Source organism: Pseudophryne corroboree, chromosome 6 (assembly GCF_028390025.1).
Source record: "Pseudophryne corroboree isolate aPseCor3 chromosome 6, aPseCor3.hap2, whole genome shotgun sequence".
NCBI classification, from domain to species: Eukaryota; Metazoa; Chordata; class Amphibia; order Anura; family Myobatrachidae; genus Pseudophryne; species Pseudophryne corroboree.
Genome location: NC_086449.1, coordinates 56,158,557 through 56,182,514, shown reverse-complemented (window position 1 = coordinate 56,182,514; position 23,958 = coordinate 56,158,557). Strand labels below are relative to the sequence as shown.

General features: G+C 45.8%; 1 protein-coding gene across 1 annotated transcript in view; it reads left to right on the top strand.

The window, feature by feature from the left end:
- The window catches only part of LOC134936115 (complement C3-like), a 159,736-nt gene that overhangs the window by 19,952 nt on the left and 115,826 nt on the right, over positions 1 to 23,958 (top strand). The window contains exons 2-4 of the mRNA XM_063931025.1: positions 12,389 to 12,581; positions 16,052 to 16,214; positions 16,379 to 16,449. Of these exons, the coding sequence (XP_063787095.1) occupies positions 12,389 to 12,581; positions 16,052 to 16,214; positions 16,379 to 16,449 (427 nt within the window). The remainder of the gene's footprint in view (positions 1 to 12,388; positions 12,582 to 16,051; positions 16,215 to 16,378; positions 16,450 to 23,958) is intronic.

Sequence of the window (23,958 nt, the reverse complement as noted above, 5' to 3'; positions counted from 1 at the left end):
CTACTTCTTCCAGTCAAGCCAGCCTCTGACCACATTTGTAATGTGCCTCATGACGGTCTTATTGTCATGAAATGGCAAATTTTAATGGTGTCTCTATCAATGTGAAGGGGTTCAATATTCCTGAGAAGAGGTTGTGTGCCTTCAGAGAAGACAGATATAGTCTTCTTGCAAGAAATGCATTTTAAGGAAGGTGTTGCCCTTTCTCTCAGAAATAGAGCTTTCCCTAGTGGATATTTCTCACACAGCCCTAAAGAGAAAATGCTGGGTGTTGTAATTCTGATTGCCCGTCATGTTTCTCTTACTGATGTTGTTACCACCAATTGATCCTGGGTAGGGTCCTGTTATTATATTGTAAACCAGAGGTTCTCAAACTCGGTCCTCAGGACCCCACACAGTGCATGTTTTGCAGGTCTCCTCACAGAATCGCAAGTGAAATAATTAGCTCCACCTGTGGACCTTTTAAAATGTGTCAGTGAGTAATTAATACACCTGTGCGCCTGCTGGGTTACCTGCAAAACATGCACTGTGTGGGGTCCTGAGGACCAAGTTTGAGAACCTCTGTTGTAAACTGTCCACTCGAGCTTTCACTTTTCTAAATATCTATGCCTCATATAGTGCCCAGCCAGCCTTTTTACACAAAATACTTGCTCTGTCCCAGCCTCTTATTGTGGGTGTTTTTATATTTTGAGGTGATTTAAATTGGCCCCATAATGTGTACACTAGGCTCATTTACCTTTTTATTTCACATATAGGACATATCTCCTGGGTGGATCATGCTCCTGAATCTCACACACTGTCACGATCCGGGTAACTGATCACCATTATTTACCCTTTAGGTGTCTCCTGAGACTGGCTCAGCGTTCCAAGGTGGGTTCCCATCTGCATTTCCAGCATATGGAACGCTGATCTCTCTACTTCATATTATCTCCCTGTCATTCTACAGCGCTGTCACAACAGTTTCACAAGTGGTAACACTAAGCATGGCGCCTCCTGCCCTCTGCGGCCTACGCCGCCATTATTACTGCTTCCTAAGTGTACTGTTCAAGAATGGCGCTTCCAGCCCTCCGCGGCCTCTGTCGCCATTACCGTTACCTCTTATGTGTGATGTTCAGCCTGACGTCTCCGGCTTTCCACGGCCTCCACCGCTGTTGCTGTGGTTTCTCATGTGGCATACTTCAAGATGGCATCCGTTGTTCTCTGCAGCCTCCGCCACCATTGCTGGGTACGCACGTGGAAATACAAACATAATTTCCCTCCAAAGGCTAACATGGGTGCAGCCATGTTTTTCCAGTCCCATGTGGTTGCCTCATCCTATCCGCTGCACTCTGGACTCTGCTTAATCAGTCAGCCAATCCCTACTTCCCAGCAGGTATAAATATCCTGTTCCTGGGCTGGTAAGATGTCAGTGCTTTGGTTGTCAAACCCTGTGTTACAAGTCTCCTCTGTTGTGGTTATTGAGCTATCGTTCCAGGTATTCCAGCTCCTGAGTTCAGCTCCACTAGAGACTCGCACCAGATACCATCTGGTGGTGCAGCCTGACTCTGCAAGTTTACCAGCATTGGTTTCAGCAACTGGCAGTAATCCAGTACCGGCTTCCAGCGGGGTTTCATCTTGCCAGTCATCATCGGTGTTCTATCATCATATCCAAGTCATCATCGGTGTCCTTTCATCGATCTCAAGCCACCATCAGTGTTCTATCACCGTATCCAAGTCATCATTGGTGTCCTATCATCGATCTCAAGCCACCATCATGTTCTATCACCGTATCCAAGTCACCATCGGTGTCCTATCATCGATCTCAAGCTGCCATCGGTGTTCTACCACCAAACGTAAGGCAACATCGGTGTCTTACCATCGATCTCAAGTCACCATCGTGTCTTATCACTAATCCCAAACCATCATCTATCATCAATCTTCAGTGTCACCAGTATTTTTGCAATTGACTTTCCTTTACACTGGTGTCAACCATTATTCAACAGTTCATGAGTATTCATCCTGTCCGGCATTGCACCAGATTCTACAAGTTTATATTGTGTCATTATCTAACACTGCTGAGCATCGCTGTCCTTTGAACTGTGTTTAATAAATCCTCTTAACTTTTTACAAAGTTGTCTTGGTCATGCCTTTGGTCATTTGTTCCAGTGGTAAACTGCATGTCTAAGAAACCAATACAGCCTGCTAAGTTCTTCCACACCTCAGCCCCTACAACTGAGGCTTCCTCTAGTCAGCCTCAGCCCTCAGTTGTGACACACACCTTATAGCTGGAGATTGAATGAGTTGCTCCTCCAGAACTCTTATTGCCAACAGTTAATTAGGGAAGCGATAGCTGATTACATTGTCACTAACAACATCCACAACTCCTCTAGGATAACGGTCTGGAAGGTGCACAAGTGTGTCATATAGGGTAAACTTATCCAATTGGGTGCATACTTGAAGAAACAGCATCTAGCTTCTCGGGAGGCCCTGTTACAGAAGATACAAACCCTTGAGCTCCTGCATAAATCCTCCATTTCGGCTGAAGCTCTTCAATCCCTCATAAATGCTTGCAAGGACCTATATTGTCTCATGTCAGGTAAAATTAAATTGGAAGCCTGTAAATGCCATATTTTCTCTGAGGCAATAAGCTGAGCAAAATATTGCCTAGGGCATTATATGGCACATTTACTGCCGAAATAAAATCTCGTTCTGGGTCTGCTTGTAACTCCAAGAGGGACATAGCTGCAGCCTTTAAATCTTTCTACTCTCAATTGTATAATCTGCAAGTCCCGGTTCGGGAGGTGGCCGAGTCATCTTGGAAGGCCTCTATTAAAGCTTATATTGTGGAGGTTGGTTTTCCAACATTCACAGAAGGGGAAGTGGAGGCATTGGAGGCACCATTCACCTTAACCGACTTAGAGAAGGTGAATAAATCTACCCCAACTGGGTAAAAGCCCAGGCCCAGATGGTTACTGTTTATTGTAAGATGTTTGGTGATGTTAAGACTCCGCTAATGCTTCATGCATTTAAAATGATGTCAGATCATTCCCCTTACCCTCAACCTTTCCTTCCCATATCTCAGTTATACCTAAGGAAGGTATGGACCCGACCCAATGTTCTAGCTATAGACCCATCTCTCTAGTAAATATTGATGTTAAGCCTTTTGCCAGGGTGAGGAGGAGTTTACCTTCCGGGTCCGGGCTGCCTGGAGGAAGGTATGCCGGGGCGAAGGGGGGGGTTGGCATCTGCGGCGGGGAACGGCAGAGGCGGCTGGTTGCGGCGGCCGGCGATAAGAAGCCCATAGGCTTCTATAGGGTATCGCCAAACCCTTGGGGGTGGGGGGCGAAAACTCAGCGGCCGGTTCTTAGTACATTTGAAAATGCAGTAAAACCCCCGAAAATGGGGGTTTACCGCATTTTTCCCTTAGTACATCCCGCCCTTGCTGGTTTTTCCTCTATATTCTTTTTTCTCCTCTTAATTAGTTTTGGATAATATTCTATGTGCTGACTTTTAAAACTGTTTATTTTTTTTACGTTTAAAGGAAGGCATAGTCAGTTTATATAAAACAGGATACTAGGAAAAAAATTGTTTTTGTACACAGCATCAATGAGCCCGATTCAGTCCTGATTGCTGCTGTGGGTTTTTCGCACAGTGGGCGATTATCGAACTACTGTGCAAGCAATGCGCATGCTCGTCGCCAAACAGAGACAGGATGGTGTGAAAATTTCATTGCACAGATGTTTGCAAGGTGATTGACAGGAAGAGGACATTCGTGGGTGGTAACTGGCCATTTTCTGGGAGTGTCAGGGAATACGCAGGCGTTCCCAAGTGTTTTCAGGGTGGGTGTGTGATGTCAGCTCTGGCTCCAGACAGCCTGTTTGTATCGCACTGTAGGAGTAAGTCCCGGGCTACGCACACACTGCACAGAATGGGAAAAACATCACATGGTGAGTGAGGTGTGAAGGGATTTGCAGTTGTCCGCTGACTGAGGGAAATTTTTGCACAGCGTACACATGCGATCACACACTTGCAAGGAGCAAATTTTCACTCCCCTTGGGCGGCGACTATCTGATCACAGAACAGTGTAATTTGTAATATTTGATGTTTTGATGTTTTATTGATTTTACATCCTGTTTTCTCTGTGTTCTTCGCTCGCCCTTACGATATGTCCACTGTATCTTGTATTACTGTTTGATAATTAATAAAAAATAATTAGCAAAAAAGAAAATTTAGTATTGCATTATTTTGGGGTGTAACATGAACAAATACAGCAGAGAGGCGTCACTCTAGAAGCATTGGGAGAGGCGCCCCTTCAAAATGAGGCTCACAAAGTTCTGGCTACGTGCCTGCTCCGATTACAAAGTTACTTGCTTTTTCGTTTTTTGCTTTACTTCCAAATCAGAATCAGGTCAATGTCCCGAAACCCTCTCCTCTGAAATATTGGGAGGTACACATGTATCATTATCAACAGCACCATTTATGATGGTGCAGGGGCATCACCAGAGGGGAGTTGCGGACCATACCCAGGTGAAGGGTCGGACTGGCCCACAGTGGTACAGGGGAAACCACCGGGCCCCACCATCTCTTCTAAGGATCAGGTTCCAGACTGAGCACTTGTATTATACACTATACATAGGTTACTTTATATTGCACAGGACTATGGTGTATTCACTACAGTACATTGCAGTTATTAATGTGGTACATTATCATGTATTCACTAGCAGTATTTACTATATATATATATATATATATATATATATATATTTATCAAGGGGCCCAGTCCATACATTAATGGTTTGCCAAACCTGTAAACATGGGCCCCTACCACTGCATTTCCCCGGTAGGCCCTTCATGCCCCCCCCCCCCCCCCCCAACCCGGTGGGCCCTTCATGCCCCAGTCCGACACTGCCCAGGTGTCGCCCTTCCAGTGGACGACACCAAAATGCAGACTCTTTCACAGTGACAGGGAGCCGGGTTCAGCACTGTGGCATTATCATGCGTGAAGTCAGAAATTGTGTCATTAGGTCACTTGCTTTCAATTACACTTCAGTGTTGTGCACTTGCAAAAATTGAGAATCCTTGACACTGTGTTGTGAGCTAAAATATTTTCACCAATATACAGATGTGTCCACATATTCTCTACCTATTCTGAAATTGCACCAAACAGCCCTATTTGGTGCCCCATGGACTTTGCAACTAAGCCATGCATCCCACAACACGCTTTTGTAATAAAAAATGCTGTGGCCTGATATGAGCACGATGCCATGTATCGCGCTATGCAGTCCTGTGCATAATCTGCGACTTTATACCATCTTCAAATGCTAATCCTAGGTGCACTGTACACTATAAGCAATTGGATGAAGCTAAAATGCGACATAGATGCTAAATTGTTACCCACGGTGGAGTGTGTAAGTAGCGCTATGCATCTCACACTATAAAAGGACACATATGTACTAACATAAACTTCATACTTTTATGTAAAGATGAGCGGGTTCGGATTTACTCGGTTCTTTACGCCAGAATTTTCGCCATTTCTTATTTTCTGGATTTTTCTTATTGGCTAACCAAAACACGTGACGTCCGATAGCCAATAAGGAGATTCGGGTAAATCCGAGTAAAACCGAACCCGCTCATCTCTACTTTTATGGTACCCCAAATACATTTCTTTCTATGTATTATTGTGTTTGCATTGTCACAGCCTGATGTTATCTTCTTGTAGTGTGTCAGCAGGAATCAGCTCTCGCTGTGTCCTGTGTCTTTGGTAGCACATTTGTTTATTCCGCCTTTCACATCACAGCAGAGAGGCAGGGATATGTTCCCACATAGAGACAGTAAACTACAACAGAGGCTTGTTTAATCTATAAATATATATAAAAATGGATGTATGTGTGTATGTACACATATACACATATAATTTACAATCTGGTAAAAAATACTGTGGGGGTAAGACACCCCTAGCACCCCTAGGGGTGGGGGTGGGAAGGGGGTGACATGTAAAAATCTATAGTTTTCGGGATCCCTGAGATAAATACTGCCACTCCCGATGCAGTTTCTCTCCAAGTTTAGCTCCCATCAGCATGGGGGGTGAGAAGGGATAGTGAACTTAAAGTTGATGATGGGAAAAAGAAGATAGTCTTATTGCGTTAAGATTTCCACGCAGATGAAGCCGTGGGCAAATAGCTATTATAAAATATATATATATATATATATATATATATATATATATATAATATGTAGATTATAGCTATAGTACTTAACCAACCTATTTCCAGTCAGGAGAGGATAGTGTCTCAATTATCAGAGGTTAACCTGTCCCTTGAATTAAACATTGCCGAACCTCAAAGAGAGCAATAGGAGGAAAGGAGACGTAGATATTTTGACTCCTAAATGTATTAAAGGAAAGCTTAATAGTCACCAACTGCTTATATGCTGTGTAAAGGGTACCAACAGCTCTCCTAGTGACCTCTCCTAAGTGTTGTTCGAAAATCTTTACCTTTTTACCTCTAAGGAGAGTGAGTAGCTAAGCAAGGAGACATAGGGCCCTTTGGAATAGAGTCAGCCTATCCCTGCACACCTTACATATTTAACATACAGTGGGAGGAGTTTGGCCTGTCGTCCCAGAATTTACAGCACTGAGCAGGGCAGCATTAAAGGCCCAGAGGTGTGGCCAGCCTTTTCACAGCATCAATCTAGGGAAGGCCGGCCCAGACGTGTGGCCTGACAAAGATTGGCAGCGGTGGGTGGAGCATGTCCTGTTGTAAGCCTAATTAGTTTACCAGGAAATCCTTCAAAATTAAAGTTATATGCATGGATACTATATACTTCAAATTCCTTCGCGAAGCATGGGTATTCATCTAGTTACTAAGAACAATCCCTGGCACACATTAATGGCAGTACTCTCCTTCTCACGCAGGCTGCTTTGTAGCTGATTCATATGGTCTGATGTAGCATATCTATTCTCCCCTTATTCCATCTGTATGCTACAGCAATGTCCTCTGTTATCACAACTTTGTGAATCCCTCCTTAACCTCTCCACCAGTGACAAGTCTCCGCCAACCAGAGACTCCACCTTCTCATTTTCCCGAGCTCCTGGCACACACTCTGGCCAGTGGGGGACTTAACTCTGTCTTCTCGCTATGCACTAATCTGGCTCCAGGTCTTACATCCAATGCTTGCTTCGGGTTCTGACCTCTGCAGTGCAATGGAGCAATAGGTAGTTTCAAGTAGCTGTGTGGTATATTGGAATGTTAACAGATATTGGAAAGTTCCAAAAGCCATTTAATTCTTATCAGTGAGTGGGGGAGTTTATGGCCACAAAACCAGTTCTGGCAGACAATGCCACATGTAAGAGGTTAGGACAGGAAGTGTATGGGGTTTTTAGGACAAGGAACAAAGCACAGGCTAGAATTCAGTGTGAGCTGAGGACTGAGATGGAGGGCACAGGCTAGTGTCCAGGTGAAACGCAGTCTGGGGACTGTGGAACAAGCATGGTACTCCACAGTCCCTGGCATTATGGAACAGCATGTAGGTGATGCTAGGAAGAGCAAGAGATATCCAGATTTGCAGTGTGAGAGCAGCTACAGCATGAACAATCAGTGGAAGAAATAAAGGGGATTCCCATCTTCAGGAGAGGGCTATCTGGGTGAGTGGTAGGAAACCACATTTGGCGGAAGGCCCCCAGTAACGTGCCCATGAGAGATCCCATTTAGATAGAGCCCCTAGCGAATGGGAGAGAGCACACCGAAATGAATCTCAGTTTGCGGACGCCGCACTACTGATTCCCAGAGACTGCGCTGGTATGTACTGTAGTGTAATATTGTCACATCATTGTTAATGCTGTTATTGCCAGTGAAACAAATGAAAGGATATGTAACCTGATGTAACCCATATGAATATTACGCTGAAGAGAGGAGAACAAGAAATCAAATGTTATTGTCGTGATAACCCTGTCTGAACTGTGAATAAACTGCTTGCTTATGTAATGAGACGGCCTGGCGTGACAATGCTTTTTAAAATCACTGATGGATCTGGCCCTGCCCGACTATCACAGCTGCGGCTGACAAATTAAAGTGATAACTTATGATTCACTTTCCCTTCACTTTCCCTTCTTTCTGACCAAGGTTCATCATTGCTGTGATGTGATATTATGCAACCCACCTAGAACCTTTGCAATCGGTGGACAAATATGCAATAGATAATGCCTTTCCTTGTGTATCAATGTCTATTTCCCTGTAGATTGTAAGCTTGCGAGCAGGGCCTTCCTACCTCTGACTGTTTGTTTATTACCTGGTTTTGTTATATCATTGTGTCCAATTGTAAAACGCAACAGAATTTGCTGCGCTATATAAGAAACGGTTAATAAATAAATAAATGATTGTGGGGTTATCACAGTTCCACTTGGTGTCTAGCTTTCAGACATTATGTCTTTCTAAAAATGCAATAGTAACAGGAGAGGTAAAGTACCAATCAGCAACACTAAAACTGCATCCAGAAATCAGAAAAAGCCATTTTCTGAGGTTTGGCCACTTACTGCAGCTTATGGACTAAGCTCTGGAATGTGATACCGTCCAGAGCTTGCATGCGGTGGACAACGTCACCTGTAGATGGCGTTAGCCTGTAGAAGCCTATGTGCTTCTTTCTTATTGGGAGACCCCATTCACAATGCGACGCGTCATGTATCCCACCAACAGCCTGTAAGGTGGCAATTAGGAGCTGATTGGCTGATACTTTATCTCGTTATACTTTTTCACTCTCCAAGGCTTAGCACACAGAGGCGTAAGTTAAAATCAGATGCCCCGAGGCGAAAACTTTATATTGCCCCCCCTTCCCTCTGCCCAGGTCTGGTATATACACACAGCCACATATACACCCCCTCACATATATACAAATACACACCCAACCACATATACACTCAGCCATACACACACACACATTATACACTTATACACACATAGCCACGTATATACACACACACACACACACACACACACATCTATACAAATACACACACACATTGACACACACACTGTCCCCATCCTGACACTCTCTTCCGTCAGTTATCTCTTCTCACCATTGCCAGGCAGCCGGAGTGTCTGCATGCATGAGAAGGGCAGCGTCGCTGTGGAGCAGGAGCCGAAGCTGGGCAGCTGCACTGTAGGGCGGGTGCCGGACAGCCGTGGAGTCATCATACTGAAGCCGGAGCTGGGCAGCAGCGCAGTCAGGGGGGCGGGAGCTGGCCAGATGCGGCGTCATCATGCGGGAGCCGCCGGAGCCAGTCTGCCACACTTGTCAGGGGGCGGGATCCGGGCTGTCATGCTGGAGGCTGCAGCCGCAGCCAAACAGTTGCACTGTCAGAGGCAATGGAGAAGGTGCCCCCTTCACTGCTGGAGCCCGGCAGCAACCGACTCCATTGCCTCCCTGACTTCCGCATTGTTATCACATATGCCCTAATGTATTATCTAGAGTGGTATATCTCATTAAATAGCTGAGTTTTTTAAAATACATATGGGTAAATTTACTAAGATGGAAGTTTTTTTAGAACTGGCGATGTTGCCCATAGCAACCAATCAGAGTCTATCTATTATCTTCTAGAAGCAGCTAGATAAATGTTAAGTAGAATCTGATTGGTTGCCATGAGCAACATCACAAGTTCTAAAAAAAACTTCCAACTTAGTAAATTTACTCCATAGATTCAAAGCGATAAAATAGATTCCTTGTTTTGCTTAAGGGATTGTGGGCACTGTTTACTTCTACTGTCCTACAATCAAAAATTGAATGTGCCTTGACTCTGTGGAACCCTTTGGTTGTCATTGGCTACAGGGACTATTGAGTATTACGCACAGAGATTACTGAGCAACAGCCCCCGATTCATTTATAGTTACAGACAACACAGGGAGTAATTCAGACCTGATTGCTTGGCTGCGTTTTCTCACAGTCTGTAATCAGATCCGAACTGTGATGCGCATGCACCGCAATGCGCAGGCGCGTCAGGGGACTGCACCGGGCACCGGTGCATAGTGATGTGATGGTGTGAAAAAAGCGATTGCATGGGCAATTGCAGGGAGATTGACAGAAAGAGGGCGTTTGTGGGTGTCAACTGGCCGTTTTCAGGGAGTGTTTGGAAAGACGCAGGCGTGTCCAAGCATTTGAAGGGAAGGTGTCTGACTTCAATTCCGGTCCTGGACAGGCTGATGTGATCGCAGCGGCTGAGTAAGTCCTGGGCTGTGCAGAGACTTTATTTAATCAGTTTGTACAGCTCTGTTACACATGCGTTTGCACACTTGCACAGATAAAATACACTCCCCTGTAGGCTGCGACTATCTGATCGCAGGACAGCAAAAATCGCTGCCCAGCGATCAGGTCTGAATTACCCCCACAGTACAAGTTCATACCTCCCAACTTGTGTGCTTGAGAAGGAGGGACATCTGGGCGTGTGTAGCGCGCACCCACCAGAAAATTTTGCGTGGCCTCTGGAAAAGGGGGTGTGGCTTTGTGGGATGGCCCGCAATCATCCATTTTCATCACTGAGGGGGCATGCCTAGCGCTTTGTGACCTATTGGCATGCCCCCTCTCTTTCTATCTGCAATGAATAGATGCTGTGCAGAGAGTACAGGAGCCTCCCAACTGAAAGGATAAAAAGAAAACCTAGAGCACACAATAGGGGTAATTCAGAGTTGATCATAGCAGCAAATTTGTTAGCAGATGGGCAAAACCATGTGCACTGCAGGGGGGGGGGGGGGCAGATGTAACATGTACAGAGAGAGTTAGATTTGGGTGGGTTATATTGTTTCTGTGCAGGGTAAATACTGGCTGCTTTATTTTTACACTGCAATTTAGATTTCAGTTTGAACACACCCCACCCAAATCTAACTCTCTCTGCACGTTATACCTGCCCCCCCTGCAGTGCACATGATTTTGCCCATCTGCTAACACATTTGCTACTACGATCATGTCTGAATTAGGCCCCATAAGCATACTGCAGGCTTGGTGCAGACATTTTGGGTAATAAATTCCATGGATTATATACTACCCCCATGAAAGGTATCAGGAAAGGGAGCCATGTTGGGAGCACTACATAGGAATTTCCTGGGTGGAATAGGTCATGCCTAGAAGAGATTACATAAAATGGGTTGATTGCAGTAGACTAAACCTACGAGTAGGGTCCTAACATAACCAACAGGTCCATGTGATTTTCTCCTATCTATGAGCATGCCAGGTGAGGCAGCCATGTTGGGCACATTACAAAGTTTACACTGTGGGAGATAAGCCATACAAGTACCCAATGCATAATGTATAAGGCAAGACTGGCACGTGTGTAATATGATATATACTGTATGAATAATGGCCTATTTTAGTTATATACGTCTTGTCCATAGTGGTCTATCACTCTGCACTGCATTACTGGGGAAATCTCTGGCTGTGTAAAATCTTTTGATTGCATCCAGTATACTGTGAAGTGTCATTTAAGAGAGGTCATTGTTTTATGACCACTTTAAGATATACTTTTTTTCCCTAAGGAGGAGAGGTACCAAACCTTGGAGAGAATTACAGTGGAGAGAGATAAAGGGGTCTATTCATGAAGCAGTGAAAATAGAGGAGAATTAGTCCAGTGGATAAGTTGCCCATGGCAATCAATTCAATAAAACATGCCCTTCCATTTTATAGAATGTGCTTGATTAAGGTTTCCTTCAAAGTTGATTGGTTGCTATGGGCAACTTATCAACTGGTTCTTTTCTCCACTCTTTTCACTGCTTTACGAATAGACCCCAAAGTACCACCCAATCAGCTCATAACTGTCATTTTTCAAACACAGCCTGCAGCATGGCAGTTAGGAGCTGATTGGCTGGTTCTTTTTTCTCTCTGCACTTTATTTCTCTCCAAGACTTGATACATCTCCCCTGTAGCCCCTTAGTTAATTGAAAATTTTTCTTTCTACAATATTTTGGTGGGTTGAAGCAGTGGCATCATTAGGGTTGGTGTCACCCAGTGGGTTAATGGACCTCACACACACAGCGAAGTAGCACTTCCAATAAGGGGGTGTGGACTCATGGTGAAGGGGCGTGGCCTCATGACATACTCCTGTTTTCATCACTCTGCCCCCAGAGACTCTCCCTGAACTGCCATCTCCTCCTCAGTGACCGGAGGACGGGAGCTGCACTGTGAAGTAATCACGCAGCACCCGCTCCTGGCTTCTATCATTTTGGTGTCACCCCTTCGGGTGGTGTCACCCGCTGTTGTCTGCACTCCCCGCACCCTGCCTAATGCTGCTTTCAATAACAAGTTTTTGCTACGGGAACAACATAATGAAACATGGAGGTAGACAGTCTGCTTGTACATGGGATAAATATACAGGACAGTACAAAATGGCTCACCACAGACAGAGTACTCACATTGCTATTCTCTTCTTTGACAGGTGCACCCTTATAATGCCTGGTTTGCTGCGTGTGGAGAGTGAGGAGACCATCGTGTTGGATGCTCAGTCACAAACTGTTCCGTTTGAGGCTGAAATCATAATTCAGGAATATCCTCTGAAGTCGTTTAATTTAGCAAGTGCCAGGGTCACCCTGAACAGCAACAACGGCTTCCTGGGAAAAGTTGATTTAAAGGTAAATATTCCCTGGAGACAAATAGTCCACAAATAGTTGTTACGGTCAGGGGTCATAACTAGTGCCCACTGCATGCATATTAGTAGCAGCGCACCCAGCTCCCTCTCTGCCAGGCAGACCACTAATATACACTATGTAGACAAAAGTGATTGGACACTGACCGCAAATAGATCAAGGAGATTTTATTGACGTCAGTACTATGTAGGTCCACCACGTGCAGTGATTACAGCAGACACCCTTCTTGGCAAACTGTCCGCAAGTTCCTAAACAACAGAAAGTGGTTTGTTTTGCCATTCCGTCTTAAGTACAGTGACCAACTGTGACATTGAAGAAGGTTGAGTCAGTCTAGAATGCCCCATCACTCCAATTTGTCCGAGAGGTTCTCAATGGGTTTAAGATCTGGAATCTGAGTTGGCCAGTCCTTCTGAATTACCAAATTTTCTGTATACCAGTCCAGCTTCGCTCTGAAAACATGACCGTGCAGCCCTTTTCAAACTCAGTTATCTGCTTCAGGACAGCCTGATATAGCAAATAATCTAATCAGTGCCCCTCTACCCATTTTATACTTTCACAAACATGTGTCTGCTGCAGGAGCGCACCATTTTGCTTGCATGGGGGGTATCCAATCACTTTTGTCTACATAGTGTATATTGTAGCGTGCAGTGAATGTCCTGTGCTCCACCTCCCCCAGTTTCTGTAGTGTCTGCAGGGAGGGATGTCTTGATGCCATGGTCTCTCTCCAGAGTCCAGACTCTACAGTGCCATTCCCTTTGTCAGAAAGGTACTACTAATGTGTGAGCATAATGTGTAAGGGGCACTAGTACTGTATGGGCATAATGTGTAAGGGCCACTAATACTGTGGGCATTATGTGTAAGGGAAACTACTACTGTGGGCATAATTTGTAAGGGACACTAATACTGTAGGCATAATGTGTAAAGGGCACTGATACTGTGGGCATAATGTGTAAGGGGCATTGCTACTGGGTGGTGTAATGTGTATGAGTAGTACTACTGTGTGGCATAATGTGTATAAGGGGTTCTACTGTGTGGCATAATGTGTATAAGGCCTTCTACTGTGTGGCATAATGTGTATAAGGGGTACAACTGTGTGGCATAAAGTGTATAATGGCTACTTCTGTGGGGCGTAACATGAATAAGGGATACTACTGTGTGGTGTATCCTCAAGGTTACTCATTCAGCAGATAGTGTCACAGGTGATCTGATGTTGCATCATTGAAAGCAAAGGATCACACATGTATGCAGGAGGCGCCTACTAATACCAGATGCCTCCTGCTGCATTACCATAAGTCATATCCATGTAAGCAGCAGCAATGCTAAATCCATCCACATGTAAAGCAGGTCCAGTGCCTCCAGATAATGCTATACCACACTGTAATGCCCCCAGCTCACAATACACCACATTGTAGTGCTGACAGTATGTCATACATATAAAAAGCATGAGCCAATGGTTACCATGATGTAGCCTACAGCAACAGGAAACAATAACTTTCAAATTGCAGTGTACATGAAAGACAACTACAATTGAAATATCTCACACACATTAATCAATATATATATATACTGTAGTACCAATTAAGAACAATCACACAAGATCAGAAATGGACTACTAATCCTCCTGAGTGATTGCGTATACTGTACTTGGAGTGATAGTTCCACAGTTCGGATCAACAAAAGGTCATGTGACTGTCAGTGTTAGTTAGTAAGGGTTATTTATACTAGAGTTCAGATTTACCTGATTTTACTCGGATCTCAAAAATGGCATCTTATTGGCTGTCACGTGGTTTGGATAGCCGATAAGAAAAATCCATATAATTCGGAACTTTTTGCGCTAAGAACTGAGTAAATTGGAATCTGCATATCTCTAATTTCTACAGTACTTCCCTAGATGGATAAGTTGAAGCACTTGCCATTCCATGCACAGGCTCCTGTAGTAGGCAGCTACCAGGTAGAATTAGGGTTAGATGTATAAAGCAGTGAAAAGAGTGGAGACGTGGGCCAGTGGAGAACCAGCTTCTACTTATCATTTAATAGCATGTGCTTGATACGTGCTACCTCAAAGCTCATTGCACAGCAAGCTTCTCAATGTTTGCAGCTTCAATTTAATGGAGAACATAACCTGTGACATGCGTAGCTCACCACCGAATCTGCAAGGGGCTTCTTGCGCTCACCCCCCTGCCGGCATTCCCCCACTCAGGATGTCGATGTCATTCGGCATCCCGAGCGGCGGTATACCATACCAATCCCAACAATGCTGTGTTCAGGTTTGAATTCTCCAAAAAATATAAAAGTGCCATACAATGTAGTCATTTAGATTCCTCACAAATTCAAAAATATTAAAAGCGACTGGAACATGGTTGAACAAAACGCTCAGATTCAGCTCAAATTTGGGACAACAAGTTGGGCAAAGCTGTCATTCAAACACTGCCTGCTGAGTTAAAAAAGCCACTGTTGTGTCTGAACTGCTGCAGAGCAGTGAGAGGGAACAACGGATATATCAGAGTATGCTGGTCATTCCGAGTTGATCGCTCACTGCCGATTTTCACAGTGCAGCGATTAAGTGAAAAAACGGCAATTGTGCGCATGCGCATGGTACGCAGCGCGCTTGCGCTAAGTACTTTCACACAAAACTTTGTAGATTTACACAAGCTCGAGCAACGTTTTTTCATCACTCGAGTGATCGTAGTGTGATTGACAGGAAGTGGGTGTTTCTGGGCGGAAACTGTCCGTTTTCAGGGAGTGTGCTAAAAAACGTAGGCGTGCCAGACAAAAACGCAGGAGTGGCTGGGGAAATGTGGCTGGCCGAACGCAGGGCGTGTTTGTGACGTCAAACCAGGAACTAAATGGACGGAGGTGATCGCAGTCTAGGAGTAGGTCTGGAGCTACTCAGAAACTGCAGCAAATTATTTAGTAGCAGTTCTGCTAATCTTTCGTTCGCTATTCTGCTAAACTAAGATACACTCCCAGAGGGTGGCGGCCTAGCGTGTGCAATGCTGCTAAAAGCAGCTAGCGAGCGAACAACTCGGAATGAGGGCCCATATGTAATAGAGTCCAAGTTTGCTAGAGAAGCGGGATGTCAGCCGGGAATGGACGTATTTTTAAAGCGGCAATCATTTACAATGAAAAAACAACCTAGTTGGGCTTGAGAGTGGGGGACAGCTCTATTTATAAATAATCTTATAGTTATCATTGTTGGTTTCTGTTATAAGATGTTGGCCGAAATTTATTAGCTCCCAATTTCTGGGCACCGGCAGGAATCCAATTAAATAGCTCCTTGATTTAAAGCAGCAATCAGTTTTAAGGCAAAACTGCATTAAGACTGATTGCTGCTTTAAATCTAGCGCCTAACTCGTCAGAATCGCGCCAGGGTCCGCAAATCGTGGGCTGTTGCATTTGGGCTAATCTCTCAGTTTCGTTTTGTTGCATTGTAATGATAATGTGATATGTCTTAGATTCCTGGGAAGGATTTACAGAAAGACGAAAAGAAGAAGCAATATGTCTACGTGTCGGTACAGTCGACGGTGTGCAAGCTAGAGAAAATTGTCATGTTGTCGTTCCACAGCGGATACATCTTCATACAGACTGACAAGACCATCTACAACCCAGGGACTAACGGTAATGTAGAGGCAGCCATCTTGTCATAGCCCTGACCAGGGATACACTGTATACTGCCTCTCACCTTAATATAGCCCAAGTTCCCATAATGAACACGCCTATCATGGCAGTAGTAGTGACTTGCATTACACCATGCTGACTCTCACCCCTTATGTCTTTCCTAGTTCTTTATCGTATCTTCATCACTGGGCCCTTCCTGGAGCCTGACAGGCGTACGGTGGATGTGGAGATCATGGTAAGGAATTAGAAGTGTGTCGGTTTTGTACCTTCTTAGTACTGTACTTCTCAGGGTTTACACTGCACTCTGTGCTGTATTTTATGGTTACTCACAATGACTCAGGCACCATTTCACACAAGGTGCAGGAGGGAGAGGGTTTGGGATTGTAGGCTCTGAGGAACTAAAAAAAAAAAACCTACATAGACAGTACACACACCAGTGGCAATGACCAGAGGGAGAGAGTAGGGGACTGTGGGCTCTGTGTGGGACTGTGGGCTCTGAGGTACTATAAAAAATACCAAGGACACACACCCATGGCAGTGACCAGAAGGAGAGGGTGTGGGACTGTTGGCTCTGTGTGAGACTGTTGTGTGTCCAAGCACCATGTAAAAAAAACTCAAAATAAAACTGTTGTGTATTAAAAATAACCTCAGTAGGGTGCCATTACTAGGAGTGCTGAGAGTTGTTATAGATCAGTCGTTAGAAGAGCAGGAGCAGCAAACCAGTACAAGCTGCCGGCCGGGAGAAAAAAAGTTTAAGAAAGGGTACCAGAAATCTAAATAATGTTTCACAGTGTTAAAGAAAACATCACCTCTAAAGAGAAAATGTACTGCCAAAAAAAAAGTTAAATTGCCAACATGCCATTCCCCACATGTAGTGACAAGGAAAGGGCCAGACCACAGCAAGGGCGGGTGGGAGTGCCCGGTGGGAGGGCCCAAGGACAATGCCATCTTGCACCACTTGTAGACTAGATTTAGGAGAAAAAACATGGCATTATCCCTCATACTCAGACTCTCTGGTGCCACTCATAAATATATTACAAGGCTTATACCCAATTGGGAAGGAGGGGTGGGGGTGGGGGGTGGGTGGGGGTAGTATGGCCAGAAGGTCAGCCTCCTAATATTTGTTAGTGTAAGAGAGGCTGATTTGGAGTTTGCAGATCTGTACTGCATCTACATCCTCCACTACATCCTCCACCTCCATCACTCTGTACTGCCCTGGGGCCTCTTCTTTTGAAAACATTCTTTCTACGGGGTCGTATAGTTTATTATACTGCCATACTGCCTGTCCTTGCTTTGCCGCAATGTTCATAGGTGTGCTATATTCTGTTAAACTGCCGTGTGTTTGTGCCGCTGCTCTGCCGCTTCGTTTAGCCAGCCAGCTATTGGCCAATATTAATGAACAATATTGTGAGCTGTGAAGTGGTCAAAATATACTGGAAATGACTGGAAATTAATGTTATTGAGGTTAATAATACTTTAGGAAGGAACAAAACCGGCCCCCAATACATGATTTTAGTTGTTTTTAGCATTAAAAAAAAAATATCCAGATCCAAAACCAAAACACTGAGGGTGGTTCTGGCTAAACTAAAACATGGGGGTCTGCGTCGTGCATCTCTAGTTTATATTCAGAAACTGATTGTATAGGTTAATGTTAGTTGTAACTTGTTAGTAGTCTTGTTATTGCTGTCTTATACCCTGTTGAAGAAATAACTGCCAGTTCGATATTTAAGAAAAGTGATCAACTCTAATATCCTTTTGGGATCAAAAGTAACAAGTGCAGGATATCATTTTGCATCAGTTTTGTGTTGCAGTCAATTTACAGTATCCGGGGGGGGGGGGAGTGGGGGAGGTGAACCCTTGCTCTCCTCACTTCTCCAAAAAGCTGAATCCTTATGAAACTTAAAATTGATTTTTGGGGTCAAAAGGGCAGGAGGAATGTCTTCCGTAAGCAGATCATTGGGACATACAGCATTTGTTGTGCATATTGACCAACTGTATACTTACACTGCATTTTACAAAGGGGCTAGTTAGTATGCCCTCTGTATAGGGGATTTGCTTTTATACCTGTGTTTTTATTATGTCTTCAGGGGCGCTGAGGGGGGTGTGGATCATAGGGTTAACAGTAACTATGTTGAAAGTCATTAGGTTGACCACTATTGGTCAACAGTGACTAGGTCGACATCTGAAATAGGTCGATACGGTCATTAGGTCGACGTGAATAAGGTAGACATGGATAAAGGTCGACATGAGCTTTTTTATATTTTCTGGGGGTCGTTTCCTTTGTAAAATGACCAGTAACCCCAGTTAGTGCACCATATCCCCTCGCGTGGCCCGCTTCGCTCGCCATGCTTCGGGCAAGGGTGGTCATTTAGAACTGATCGCACGCTGCACTTCTACGCAGACGTGCGATCGGGTCGGAACTGCGTAGACGCAGCGGCCGCATTGCGCAGGCGCGTCGTTGCCTGGCGCCGCAGCGATGCTGCGTACGAAGAAAGCAGTCACACCGTCGACTGCAAGAAGATTGACAGGCGGGAGGCATTCCGGGGGGTCAAATCACCGTTTTCCGGGAGTGGTTCGGCGAACGCAGGTGTGTCCAGGCGTTAGGAGGGCAGATGTCTGACGTCAATTCCGGGACCTGCATCGCTGAAATCATCGCACCAGGTAAGTATGTCTCGGGCTGGTCTTGTTTTACACAAAACTTTTTTAGCATAGCAGGGCTGCACAAGCGATCGCAGCCCTGCTATACTAAAATACACTCCCCCATAGGCGGTGTCTAGGTGATCGCACGAGCAGCAAAAATTTGCTACGTGGGATCAACTCGGAATGACCCCCAAGGTGCGTTGCTCTGCTACCGCTGCGCTCGGCCCTGGTTACTATTCCCAATTGTAGTCCACGTGGATCGTAAAGTATGATAAAGTTTAAAAAAGGAAAAAAAAGTGAAAAACTTATGTCGACCCTTTTATTGTCGACCGTTGCCACGTCGACCTAGTGGCCATGTCGACCTATAGGCCATGCCTACTTAATGCATGTCGACCAATAGTGGTCGACATAATGAGTGTCAGCCTAAGTACTGTCGACCTAAATACCGGATACCGCTGGGAGGGATAGTGGGCTTGTTTGAGGGGACCTGTGTCTGCCGCCGAAGTCCCCCCTCCCCCCACACAGCCACTTTTTACCTGCCCGTGGCAGCAGCCTCTCTCTGCGGTGGGTCCAGGTAGGCTGCTACCACTGAGTAGTCTCATACTGTAAGTCTCATATACTGTACACGCGCACATAATTCTACTTGGAGCCTGCAAGGAATGCTGACTAGATGTTTGTAGTATGAGGAAATGGATGATGTACCAATGTGTACACAACAAGTAATGTTAAATGCTGGGAAATGACTGACAAACTAGATCTTATCTAGAGGTAAATAGTATGAGTCAGGGTCAGTGTTGTTATAGATCACTAAACCAAGTGATATTAGTATTACGTTCACCTGCAATGATCCAGTTGTGATCCTTCTTCTACATGTTTCATATATACTATGGGGGTCATTCTGACCAGTTCGCTCGCTGCGTTTTAACGCAGCAGAGCGAACGGGTCCCTACTGTGCATGCGCCAGCGCCGTAGTGCGCCGGCGCATGTGAGACGGCCGAAGGGCGTAGCAGGGATACGATCGCCTCTGCCTGATTGACAGGCAGAGGCGATTGCTGGGTGGGAAGGAGCGGAGCGGCAGCGTTTGGCCGCCGTTTCGTGGGTTTAGTCCGGCCAACGCAGGCGTGGCCAGACCGAACGGGGGGTGGGCAGCAGCGGCTGCGTGACATCACACGCAGCCGCTACGGGCTGGAGAGCGATGAGTAGCTCCCAGCCAGCACGCTAAAGCTGCGCTGGCCGGGAGCTACTCTTGAAGTGTAAAGGCATCGCCGCTGTGCGATGCCTTTGCACTTCTGCGAGGGGGGGGCCGGACTGACATGCGGGGCGGACTAGCCCTGTGCTGGGTGTCACCCCGCATGTTAGGGAAGAAGATCGTAGCTGTGCTAAATTTAGCACAGCTACGATCAACTCGGAATGACCCCCTATATACATTGCCATTCATCAGCGTTTCACAGTATTTATGACAAAGAGATCTATTGGAGATTAGTAACTTCCCACAAGCCAGAACCAAATCCCGGGTGGCATAACGGCATATAGAACTAGTAAAGATCTTGTGGACCTGGGTGGAATTAGCCAGCGACTCATACCCATTAAATAACTTTCTGTATTTTCTTTTTATTTAACTGATTGAACTCCACTTATTACATTTTATTGATGCATATTAGAAACACCAGCCCTGGGTTTGGAACTGGATATGTTTTTTGTTTTTTTTCCTACAGTATTATTAATCTCAATAACATAAATTTCCAGCCATTCCAGTCAATTTTGATCACTTCACAGCTCACAGTATTGTTCACCAATGTTGGTCGAAGGCTAGCTGGCTAAACTAAGCAACAGAGTAGCGGCACAAACACACAGCAGTTATTTCTGTTTACAAATGTGTTGCAAATTAGTAATGTAGTAGTAATAATAACCAATAAAAATGTCTGTCTATGAAAAAAACAACCATCACCAATTTCTCCCAAAATACAGCCCATAATGATAATAAAAGTGGTGCAAGATGGAATTGTCCTAGGGCCGTCTCATGCACTCTTATGTTGTATATAAAAATTACACGTACAGTATAACAAACCAAGTACTTCAGCGACAGGATCTGACACTTTTGTGGCTGAAGTGCTTGGTTTGCTTGGGCCCCCACCAGAGCCGTAACTAGGTGTGTGCCAGATGGGCATTGCACACAGCGCAACTGCACTGTGGGTGCACCATCTGGCAGCACCACCCGCACGGCCGCTGCCCGCCGCCCACTCTTAATTGCCTCCTGCCTCCCGCCAGCCGCCGCTGCAGTGCTGTCCTGCACGCAGGGGGGGGGTTTCTGAATCAGAAACCCCCCCTGAGACGGAGACACCTCTGCCTCATTGGCTGATTTACGGCAAAGCAATCACAGTGGCTGCTTAGGGCCCCCAGAGAGATCCAGGGGTCCGCCGATTGGGACGAATATTCATTCTGCGCTATTAATTTAACGCCCAGGCAGAAGTCGGCGGGCCCTAAGACCCATTGCGGCTCTGCAGGAAGGCACAACCTTGGACACACTGGCTCTCCACGTGGTTGCTCTCCAGCGTCCTGCGGGCCTCCCCACTGTGTGTGCGCTGGTGATGAGACAACGCTGAGGAGCATCATCCAGCTATCTTCAGGCTCTCAGCTTATGGGAAAGGATGTGCTGCCAGCCTACCTCCCAGGACTCACTCGGCCCGGGTAAGACTCCGGAGATCTGGGTGGCCGCAGTGCGCCTGTAGCACATCTACTGTATGTTGAATGGGCAATGGGTGTGTGTAATGATTAATGCAGCATATGGGGGGGGGGGGTAATTATTAACGCAGCATGTGGGGGGGTAATTATTAATGCAGCATATGGGGGGGTAATTATTAATGCAGCATATGAGGGGTAATGATTATTGTGGCAAATGGGGGGTGTAATGATTAATGCAGTGTGTGTGTAATGAAAGTACAGCATATAGGAGGAATGTAGTGCAGTGTATAAAAGGGGATGTAACGACTTGGTGCAGCATATAGGGGGGATGTAGTGCAGCATATTGGGGGAGGGGGATGTAGTGCAGAGTATGGGGGGGTGTAACGACTTAGTGCAGCATATACAGTAGGGGGATGTAGTGCAGCATATTGTAGTGATGTGGTGTAGCGATGTAGTGCGGCATGTAGGAGGGCGTAGTGATGTAATATAGTGATGTAGTGCAGTGTATTAGGGGCGTGTACTGATTTAGTGCAGCATATTGGGGGGGTGTAGTGTAGTGGTCTAGTGCAGTGTATAGGAAGGCATACTGTAGTGATGTAATGTAACGATGTACTGCGGTGGTGTAGTGCAGCAAAGTATTGTAGCCTATGGGGGGTGTACTATAGTGCATTGCAGTTGTGTAGTGGGGAACGCGCTGCTGTGGAGGGGGCATGCCAGTGAGACACTGCAAGCACACAATGAGGATTGTTTGAGAAAGGGGGGGTTCCCCTTGGTGTCTTGCTTAGGGCCCCATGAAGTCTAAATCCGCCTCTGCTCTGCCTCTGTCTCCTTTAGTGATTCCCGCAGCGATGATCAGCGCTGCCAGCAGCGCCTATAGATAGAGAGCGCTGCTCAACAAAGCTCTCCTGTGCTACGGCTGAGAGGAGCTTCGGGCACCCGGCGTCAGGGGAAGCGGTAGAACCGGCAGCGGCGGCAAGCACTAAACAGCAATGCACAAAGGATTTTTCTCTATTGGGCGCCGGGCGGCCTTTACACTCTTCTCACCGGGGCTGACCTACAGTCTGCTGTGCTCCCAGTTCCAGCGCCGCTGCCTCCTTTTTCAGTGTTCCCAGCTTAACAGGACTTCAAGGGGCAGGCTCCGGCTCAATGAAGGCAGCACAGATGGACAGACCCTTGCGGCGCTGACTTCAGGTTACCTGCCCCCTCCTGTTCTATATATTGTGTATATATATACAAAATACTGTCATATACAGTATCTATGTGTATATATCTATCTTATACTGTGTGCCTCCCTATATATATATATACTATATACTATAGGGAGGAACACAGTATAAGATAGACATATACACATAGATATATGACAGTATGTTTGTGTGTGTGTATATATATATATATATATATATATAAAGAAGGTAGTTACTGCTTTATTAAAGGCACTCCGGCGCACAGGTAGCATAATCAGCATGAATCCATATCAGTATCAGCAACGGCACTTGGAGTTGGCATGAGGCAAAGAAGATTTGTATTAGACAAGCGTTTTCAGGGCATGCGCCATGTAATCAAGACCACACAATTATTATTTATGTTGTTTTGATGACAGTTTGCATGCCCTGAAAACGCTTGTCTAATACAAATCTTCTTTGTCTCATGCCAACTCCAAGTGCCGTTACTGATATGGATTCATAAATATATAATCTGGAAACCCCCCTTTACAAATTCTGCATTTGCCCCTGCTGTGTGTGGTGTGCGCTCAGGTCCTCTGCTGCTGAGCGCACCCACAACTTGTACCAACGCAGCGCCTTCTCCCCGGGCCCAATCAGATGCTTTGCCTCCCTCCTACCTGCAGTGTCTAGGGAGAGACGTGATGACGTCTTTCCCAACTGTCTCCCACAGCGCCCCGTGCCACGAGTTGCTGCAGCGTTCGGACGGGCAGTCAGGGGAGGATGGAGGAGGCATTCAGTCCAGCTGAGCTCACACTGACCACTGCAGCAGCACCCCAGCCTGCAGCTTCCCGTCCCTCACTAGGCTTCGCCGCTGGTCTTCCCCTGTGTCTGCAGCATTTAGGCTGGAGGGATGTCAGTATAAAATCAATATCTCTCTCTCTCCATCCCTCTCTCCCCAAGGGTAATGTGTAAAAGGTGACTCTACATTCTGTAATGTGTTAAAGGTGACTCTACCTGCTGTTCTGTGTCTAAGGGAGCTCTGCCTGTCGTAATGTGTAAAATGGGGCTCTACCTGCCGTAATGTGTGTAAGTGGCGCTACTGTTCGGTGTAATTTGAATAATGGAGACTACTGTGCAGCATAGTATGAATTGGCATAATTTTGTAGCCACGCCCCTTCCCATGAAGCCACGCCCCTATGGGGGCGCCGGTGCTGTTTCTTGCACACAGCGCTAAAATGTCTAGTTACGGCACTGGC